Source organism: Miscanthus floridulus, chromosome 15 (genome assembly GCF_019320115.1).
Source record: "Miscanthus floridulus cultivar M001 chromosome 15, ASM1932011v1, whole genome shotgun sequence".
Classification (NCBI taxonomy): domain Eukaryota; kingdom Viridiplantae; phylum Streptophyta; class Magnoliopsida; order Poales; family Poaceae; genus Miscanthus; species Miscanthus floridulus.
Window position 1 is genome coordinate 29232491 of NC_089594.1, and position 9474 is coordinate 29241964.

The window sequence follows — 9474 nt, forward strand, 5'->3', positions numbered from 1 at the left end:
GGCGGCCATCGCGGCAGAGCAGTCGCGGCATGCGGCAGAGTAGTCGCAGCACGTGGCGACGGTGCTAGGATTCTAGGACCTCGACGAGTGGAGGATGAGGTTTCCGTTCTAGAGAGCAGACAACGACCGAACAATTTTCTAATAAAAAAATATGAGCATAGTGGAACACACTTATTGGGCTGTTTAGACTAGCATCGCTGCCCACGACAATATCAAAAGATCGGACGCCCGCCCCTAAGCATTTCTGTTAGCCAAAGCTTATTTTTTACAAGTTTTTTCTCAAAAATAATTTGGGCCATAATTCTTCCACATGTCCACTTTCATTAGATTTTTTTGACCTGCGCTTGGCAGCTCCATAAGAATAACTATTTTCAGAAACTGGAATTAAAAAAAATCCCTCATAGCACCCAACTGTGCATCCAGAATAAGAAAAGAAAAAACAACTCAGCTACCAGATTTCATGCAGGGTCTTTCTAACAATAATAACTCATAACGTTAATTATAAGTGAAAGCATCCGAGGATCAAGCAGGTGTTTGTAACATGACGTTTTTTTACATCTGCCACCGGTCACAGGCTCACAGCAGGCGTTTCAGTGCATGTGTAATATGTTCGCACAGTCGGCGGCACGCAAACTGTTGCAAGGGTCAATTGGTAACCTATCTCAAGACTGCCTATGGCCTATTGCTCAAAATGCCAATGACTATCAGGTGCTGGACTCTACTTTTTGTCGTTTCGATTGTGACTGCTTCATCCACTCGATGCACTCATCCACGGTTCCGTTTGGATGCGCAAGCTGCCACTTCAGTACAAGTTGTTGCTGCAACAAGAAACAGGTCTTTTATCATGGTTTTTCAGGGTCAAGAATTAGCCTGATCTGGGGAAAGGGCAGAGTCATAGCGTACCCATTTTCCTATCAGTGGACCTCCTGACTTGACCTGCATAACTCCCATAATAGATTTCCCGTCGAGTACCGGCTTCAACTTCCACACCCCATCAAGATCTGGACAAGAGAAACAATAAACCAGGACAGTTAACTAATCATATGAACTAGTAAATCTACGCGCTTGAAGGTATGGGAAAACCACAGATTCCACAACCATCAATTACCTAGGTCAGTTATGAAACGCTCGACTCTGATGTATTTCTCTTTCCTCCCTTGCAGCTCATCCTGCTTGTTGAGGATGTCAGCAGCATTTTCAGCTTCTGGGTAGGACAGAATGGATAAAAGTAGTGCCACCCGCCAAAAGTCCTTTATTTCTCGGAGTATAAGTCCTGAAAACATGTTTCCCAACAAGTTACTTAAAACAAAAAAGAATATATGAATCTTGTGACAATGAAAGAATCAGATTCAATCATTACCAAATATGCAACAACTGTAAAAAATCAAATGCATATCATGACATTGAATAATCAAATGAAAAAAAAACACCAGACAACAGAAGCATCAGGTTACAGAGGATAAACCAGTACTGAAGATCTGACAAATTAAGAAACTAGCATGTCAACTACTGACCTGCAAAAACACGCTTAACACTGTCTTCTGGTATCTCAAGATATTCATCTTCCAATTTCTCTTTCAGAGTACACACATCAGGATTTGACTCAAGGAGAGGAATTAGTTCAGCAAATTTTTCGCTAGCAGCAAGTATGTTGATAACCTTTAGGAGAACACATTATAGCAAGTTAATTTGTTGTCACGGTACACAAAACCAACCAGAATCACAAACAATGCTGTTGGAGCAACTCAAGAGAACATACCATTTCAGCATCGCTGTTTTTCAACTTTAGTGAGTCCTTGATAATAAAGCTAGAAACAGGAACCTGCTGATGATGCAACAGACTCTTAAACAAACAATTGAAAGAAATAGCAACGTCATGAAAATGGATATTTGAGAGCAGCTTCATTTGTTGAAGTTGATTTTAATATCCAAATTTAATTGCTGCTTAAAGGTGGGAACAACTTTAGCAGCCAAAGCAAGGAAGCAAGCAAGAAAAAAATGTTTATGGTGCAACATGCTTAGTCGCCAACCTCAATCAAGGTCTGGTTAATGGACATCAGAAGCCATATAAAACTATAAATTGTCCCTCCACAGGATAGAAGCTATGCTGAGCATACAGTTGTATGAGTAACAAGATACAATAATTTTCACGAAGAAGGTTAGTAATCAAAGGGAAGGTAATGATCCAATACGTCAACTCTTTATCTGAAGTCCAATTAGCAAGCAGTAACAAAATTGTGACTGCTTTGGTCAAAAGTGGCATTATTTGCAAACTGAGCTAGAGAGGGTTGTTTTTTAAAGCAGTTAAGGGTTCACTCAAACCAAGTAGATTGTAAACAAATAAATTTGCCTGCTTAAACAGTTAAAGCGTGTTCTTATAAAGAAAAAGCATCAAGAGCACTGCACATAATGTTGCATGCTGAAAAAAAACAATAGTCATGGCACAGGAAACTTGTCTCTCCAGTCAATATAGCAAAATAGTATCAAGTACACGTACCCGTTCATACAGTTGATTTTAAGTGACTACTTAGTCAACACAAATGCACAAATTGAGCCAGTGCAAAATTTTCAAAGCCTTGCATTAGAAAAAGAAAATCAGATGATGCACGACTTTGTTGTTACCTTCTTAGATCTTTTGTCCAAGTAGAACATATTTCGGAGGGGATTGAATAATGAACTATACAAGCAAAGCCTTCGTCGTTCATCCTAAACATCACAACATATCTTAATGTTAAGGGAAGCCAAGAGAGAACAAATTATAATCAAATAATTCCTGCTAGCCATAATACACAGCTTAGTAAATTTCATAACATAGGAAATTTATTAAACATAGGTAAGATGAAACTGGAGATATAAGCTTGTTATCACATCACAATTGAAAGCTTTATTTATGATTCACTTCGTAGTTCAATCAGTGCACATTTTCTGTATATGACCCAAGTAACCGATCAGTACCAACGAATCTAACAAAATGTTACATTTTAAAGTTGCATTAGTTTGTGTTTCTTACTTGCAGTGGAGTAACAAAGTATCACTCTTTAAATAATTTTAATCAGAGCAAAGAACACACAAATCATGAGAGAGCGAGGGGGTTTCGGCTTTTCCGGGTGCTCATATATCAAGAAGTATGATAAAATTTCAGACCTGTGACTTGGGGTCAGAACCACTGCTGAACACAGAGCTGCCAATAGAATATGCAAGATCCCAAGCTGCTTCAATATGTGAAACACATTGCCTGTATACCCATAGGAGATAAAAGATGAGACTGAACTAAAGTAGAGATGATAATGGACATAAATAGAAAGTGCACGATGGTGTCAATACTTCCATAATTCTACAACCACAAAATCTCGAAATATAATTCAATGACAAACAGTTGTCTGAATCCAAAATATGAAGAATACGGGATGTTAGAACAAGGACATACCAATCACACTTGTCAAAAACTGGAGGGTTGGATTTTTCAGGAAAAGAAAATACAACATAAAATAGCCCCATATCACGAATGTCACACATTGCTCTAACAGGGTGTTTGTCTGACATCATGAGATCAATCTGCAAATATAAAAACAAGGAAAATTGATGAGCAAAGGTTTTGCATGCTATTTTACTAAGTTTGTCAAAAAAAAAAACACAAAAGGCTTGGTTATACAGTAAAGCAGCAAAGAAATGAACAAAGAGTAGTTAGCTGTAAGTGTGTATGCATCCAACCTCGTGACCAATACGTTCTCTACTAATCTTGCTACCAAGCTCTGACTTCACCTTTTCATCAGATGCAGCTTCCTTCAAATCTTTATCTAATGTAAAGTTGAATCTAGCAGCTGAGAGAGGCAAGCAGCATTAGCCTGTGCAAGGAAAATATGATGTTCCAATTCAAAGTTACATCCTCTATTATGATACACAGTATTCATTTCTTGATGAGGAATTACATAAGCAGTTATGGACTAAAAAAGGCTATGAATTGACCATACATCAAAATATCTATGTAACAGAAGCAATAATTAAGTTCTCAACTTGAATTACCTCAGTGACATGAATTAATTGTAACGCCATTATCAACTTACTAAGAAGTTTTAATAACTTATCATTAATACTTTCTCGACATAACAAATTAAAAAATCTTAAGATCAACTGGGAGATGTTTTGAATTACCAAATCTTATTGCTCGAAGAACTCTAAGTGGGTCATCAAGGAAGGTAGCTTTGGCAGGCAAAGGAGTAACAATAAGGCCCTTTTTGAGATCCTCAATACCTTCATAATGGCATAGCAGCATGAATATTGTAAAACATCACTTGAACTTGTACCATTGAAGTACTACAAACTCACCTCTTCCAGTTAAATCTTCCACTGAGTTATTGTTGATATTAAAGAACAAACTGTCAAAGTTAGAAAAAGAACAAAATAAATATAGGGCTTATAAAGAATAGGCCTGCCTTCAAACAAATTAGAATCAAATTTGCAACGATGAAAGGATGGCTTTGGAGACACAACAAACCCATCTGAAAATGAAATATACCTATTAATTGTCAAGTCCCTGCGGTATGCATCTTCCTTGGCAGTACCAATCTCCTGCAAACGTGACATAGCCATATACAGGATGTAAAAGGCTATCTATAAAGACTTAGATTGGAAGAAGGATAAGCTAAAGAAATGAAGCAGAAAACAAGAAGTTTACAAACATTGAGCTGCCAAAAATGTTAACAATGGCTACCTGTTGCACTTGAGTCAACATATGGTTTAATTGTAATAATAATTCTTCATAACAAATTAACAAAGTAATCCACACCAAACGGAGACATGTCAATACAAAGGAAAATGTTCAAGTTCAACTAAGCATATAGGAATGTGGCTAATATCTCTCAGTAACAAATAAATATGCAACTTGCAAACAGATAATATGTCATGTAAACAAGGTCACCAAATAACCATGCAAAGGGATGGATATAAGTACACACCATTGTAGGGATACGACTGTTTTCAGCATATTGTTCAGACCTCAAGTTAACAAAATCAATCCAGATGTCGAGAATAAGCATCCTAGCAGTTTCCAAGTGCTTGGATTGATCAGGGTTACTGCAAAAAACTAATAAAAGTTACAATTCAAGCTGATGGATAAACAAATAGTCACACTATATCAAACAGTGCAGTTGCTTTTGGCCAAACAAGTGCAAAATGGTATAAAAAGCAACATTTTTTTTATTGAACACGCAGGAGAACTGCACAACATTTCACTAGGATGATAGAAGAAACTGTACAAAGGAGAGGGAAAGGAGTACAAAAACTCTTAGCACCTAAACCCAGAAAAACACACACACCTCACCTGGTTACTTACAAGAAGAAACAGACTGTGATAGGAAATAGAAACGACTAAAGACAACTTAAAGCAAAGGATCACCCAACCCCATGAGCAAGCAGCAACAGTAATAAGCTACTCATTAGGATTACCATAGTAAGAATCACATACCACTGGATAACACCGATTCCTCTCTGCTGCTCCCCTATCAACTTTGAGTATTCATTTACTTTCTCACAAAAATTCTGGCCCGTCATATTGTCAAGGGCAATGTCAATGTCAGCAGAGTCTTTCCCTAATAGCTGCCAAGGAAACAGTTATAAAATTAGACAACAATCATTCTATACCATAAGCCCAAAAAATATGAAGAAATATCCTGATAACTTTTTCCACCACGGTAAAATCGAATTTCATCACCTCAGCAACGAAATTACAAAGTTCACAAGTGCACAGAAAGAACCTCCTGCCGCCAACTTTCCAACGCCTATGCATCTGATCACTAAGGGCGATCAGCTAGCATTGGCCCTACCAAAACCCTCAAGCAAGATAGCAAAACAAGTAAAGTTTGCCAGCAAAAACCCAACTAAGACTACTATATATCCTGATAACTAGATGTTTTTAGGATTATCCACAAGTTATCCTATGCCAAATGGTGCTGCACTGTTGCATCCAAAATTTCCAAGTCAAATGCAGTAGAAAACATAGCTTTTCCCATGCATCTAAAGTTGTAAACTGCAACCCTGAAAAACCTATAGGACAGAGAAACCACCAAAAATAATTATCATACAACTAGTCCGAAAATACAGTAAACCTTATAAAATCCGACTAAATGGAGGAATCATCCCTGGCTATACATGCATAACACGCTACACTTCCTGGCATTTGCCTAGTGGGGGACAAAATAACACCATTTTACCTACTAAATCACAAAACATTTTATACCAAAACCCTCAGCAAGAACCATAAAGAATCTAGAGGACTCAATTCAGTGGCATTCAACGTAACAACAGAAAATCCCCCTCTTTGTATCAACAGAGAGCAATCACAACCTAAAACCCCAGTATATATTACTTTAATCACAAAACATTTAATACCAAAACCCTCAGCAAGAACCATAAAGAATCTAGAGGACTCAATTCAGTGGCATTCAACGTAACAACAGAAAATCCCCCTCTTTGTATCAACAGCGAGCAATCACACCCTAAAACTCCAGTATATTAATTTAAACCCTAATTACAGCCGATTTCTGATACTCTACGAGTCTACGTCCAACCGGGCAAGAGGGACTTTTCTTTTTGTAGAAGATAAAAAAAAGAATAAAATGAAGAAAAGCGCACCTTGTCCCGGACCCATCCACCGGCAACGCGGAGCTGCGTGCCGAGGCCGAAGTGGCGAACAACCTCGAGAAGGCGGTTGAAGATGCGCTCCTCCGTCTCCGTGAGCTCCACGGTATCCCTGACCACAACGCTCCGCTGCTGCTGCTCCGGCGAACCCGCCGCCATGCCGGAGTAGCCGGAGACGGCGCGGACGGGGGCGAAGAAGGCACCTGGGCGCTTATGCGAGGGGCTGCTTCGGGGAGTAGGACAAAGCGAAGGCAAGTGGCGGCGGAGACAGGGGAGGATGAGGAGGAGGCCGCCGCGAGGGAGGAGGAGGCCAGGAGGCATGTGGCGGCGGTCTCGCTTCCCTTTTGCTGCCACCGCCGCCCGGTTCCAGGAAGGAAATTAATTCGCAGGACGTATATAGGGTGGACACGTGGCTAAAACTAATATCAAAGCATCTAGTTGTCGTCCTCGGTTCCCTGTTCGGGCTTGCCGCGCCGGCGTCCGGCGTCTGGACGCCCGCCTGAAGTTATTTTTCTACGCCGTTTTGCGTGTCTATGTGAGGCCCACGCCGTTTCAAACGTCACCAGGAAGAGAGGAAGAAGCAGTAGATGCCCAGCTAGTACCGGGAGGAGGGCGAGACATCGATGAGGCAGCAGAAGGCGAGAAGGAAGATGTAACGCCTAATCTATTTTTGAAACATTCATCTGCGACACTGGCAATATAAGTCTGAAGGCAGATGAAAAACTTGAAACATGCATCTGAAACATTTACAAAACTCCTAAAAAACACTTGAAACCATTGCAAAACATACGCAACATCCGGATAAAATACTTGAAAACATGTGTGTGAAACATATGCAACGTCCAAATAAACACACTTGAAACATATGTCAAACAAAAATAGATGAAACAATGGGAACAAAAGTTTACAACATACGTATACAACCATTGCAACATATACAACATCTCGATCTACTTTTGCAACATCCATATAAAACACTTACAACATATCTTTGAAACAAGTGAAACACTTGAAACAGACGCTTGCAACATGTGCTTTCAAGCGCAACATCTACTTGTTGCTTGGACGAAAGTGGAGGCTCGTTGACGCAGAGCTCAACGCCTGCGTGGAGCTCGATGCTACGGAGTGGCGTAGAGGTCGCCGGTGTGGAGCTCGTTGGCGGTACGGACCTCGGCTGAGACTGTGGTAGGCGGATGGCGCGCAGCTGCAACGGGAAGCACGAGTACAGGCGGGGGCGGCGCAGGGGAGGCTGAGATCCGCCCCGCGAGCAGAGGCGAACAGCAAGGGCGTGCAACGCGAGCGGGGGCGACGCGGGGGAGGGCGGGAACAGTCCCATGAGCAAGGGCGCACAATGCACAGAACGAGGGGGTGATGCGGACAGGAGCGGCACGAGCAGAGTCCGTTATGCAAGCGGGCGGGCGGGGTCCATCCCGACAGACGGACGACCGAAGAGGTACATTATCGTTCCCGTTTGCCTTGTTCAGTTTTCCTTTCCCCCTTCACTGGCCTTGCTCATGAGTCCCTTCTTCGTCCTTTCAGGCATGCAGCCATTGGGATTGAAAGGCAGATTGCACATGGTGCATGCACACGATTGGCAATTTGGCATAATTTAGTCATCTACCACCATATAGGTGTCATGTAAGTATACAAGTTTTTGAAATGGACTAAAAATTCAATACTTATATGCCAAACATATAGTTAGCAATTAGACATGGACACTTAGTTATATGGATGTTTTTTATATTTTGGGCCCCAATAGGCACCCTGCGGGTGCAGTTTAACATCCGCACCCACCCCTTGTTGATTTCAAGCCTGAGCCGATGAGACCTGCGGGAGCAATTTGGCACCCCAACCCACACCCTAGCAGGTGCGGAGTCCGCGGATTCAACTGCCATCCTTAACTATGGCTAATTGGTTTCATTAGATTCAATAATTATATGCCTTCCTTTCGTGACGATTTGAAGGATTGGAGCTTTTCTTAATGATCTGTTTGTGTCACCTACTTTTTTATTTCTTCCTCTTCCTTTTTTCTCCGGTTCCTTTTTTTTTACAATTCATGTAGATAGGAAATATATAAAAGGAAAACTTTCTATTGCCATGATTTGCATTGTGAGCCATTTTTGCTCCCCCACTCTTGTCTTCCTCCTCTCATATGGTCTATGCCGTTATCTTTCTCCCCATATTTGGAGTCCTTCCCCCACACTCATCGAGATCCACCCACCATCGCCGCGCCACACTCCCACCGATGCCCACGGTGCCCCTCTCCCTCGCATGTGCCTCCTCCTCACACTCTCATGGCTTCCCCTCCTCTTCCTTTGCCACTAGCCCACTACTGTTGTATTTTGGAAGCGCCGCCAAACAAGACCATCACTCAGGGCCAGAGTGTGAGCGAGCATGAGCATAGTTTGTATTTAATAAGATGTTACATAAGCATTTTTGATGACATAGCAACGTTGTTAAGAAGAGAGAGAAGAAATAGTTTTTATGGGGACGAAACTCTCTTGACACAATTACCAACTCTCTATGAGCAATGTAATTAAATGTTCATGAAACCATATAAAATGATACTTTTCTATTGAGAGTGATGTTTCATCCATGTTTCATTTAATTTTATATGAGATTGCCAGTTTTAGACACAACGTCACGAAATTTCTCACTAAGACTGGCCTAGTTTGGGTTGTTCCAATGTTAATGAGTGTATGTTATATTTGTTATTCCAGCTATGGAAGTCATTTTGTCGGGTTCATAAACCCGGGGTCCCTAATGTACTTGTTTCTCAGCAAAAGCTTAGCCCAGCAGACGATGTTGCGAACGACGCGTAAACTCCTGGGCCGGCCA

The 9474-nt window shown here is 41.2% G+C and overlaps 1 protein-coding gene across 2 annotated transcripts; it reads right to left on the minus strand.

The window, feature by feature from the left end:
- Window positions 1–467: 467 nt before the first annotated feature.
- On the minus strand, window positions 468–7033 carry LOC136508198 (tRNA nucleotidyltransferase cca2-like). 2 transcript variants are annotated; one of them, XM_066502834.1, is made up of 15 exons: window positions 6631–7033; window positions 5465–5595; window positions 4956–5073; window positions 4517–4569; window positions 4327–4376; window positions 4153–4251; window positions 3712–3821; window positions 3428–3555; window positions 3145–3235; window positions 2623–2706; window positions 1760–1825; window positions 1515–1659; window positions 1109–1273; window positions 904–1001; window positions 468–818 (listed from the first exon to the last, which is right to left on the minus strand). In XM_066502834.1, exons 1-15 carry the CDS (start codon window positions 6955–6957, stop codon window positions 705–707), a joined length of 1779 nt encoding a protein of 592 aa, XP_066358931.1. In that variant the 5' UTR covers window positions 6958–7033; the 3' UTR covers window positions 468–704. The 2 variants fall into 2 exon arrangements, with proteins under 2 accessions (XP_066358931.1, XP_066358932.1); XM_066502835.1 differs by having other exon boundaries at window positions 1760–1822; window positions 6631–7032.
- Window positions 7034–9474: the final 2441 nt, after the last annotated feature.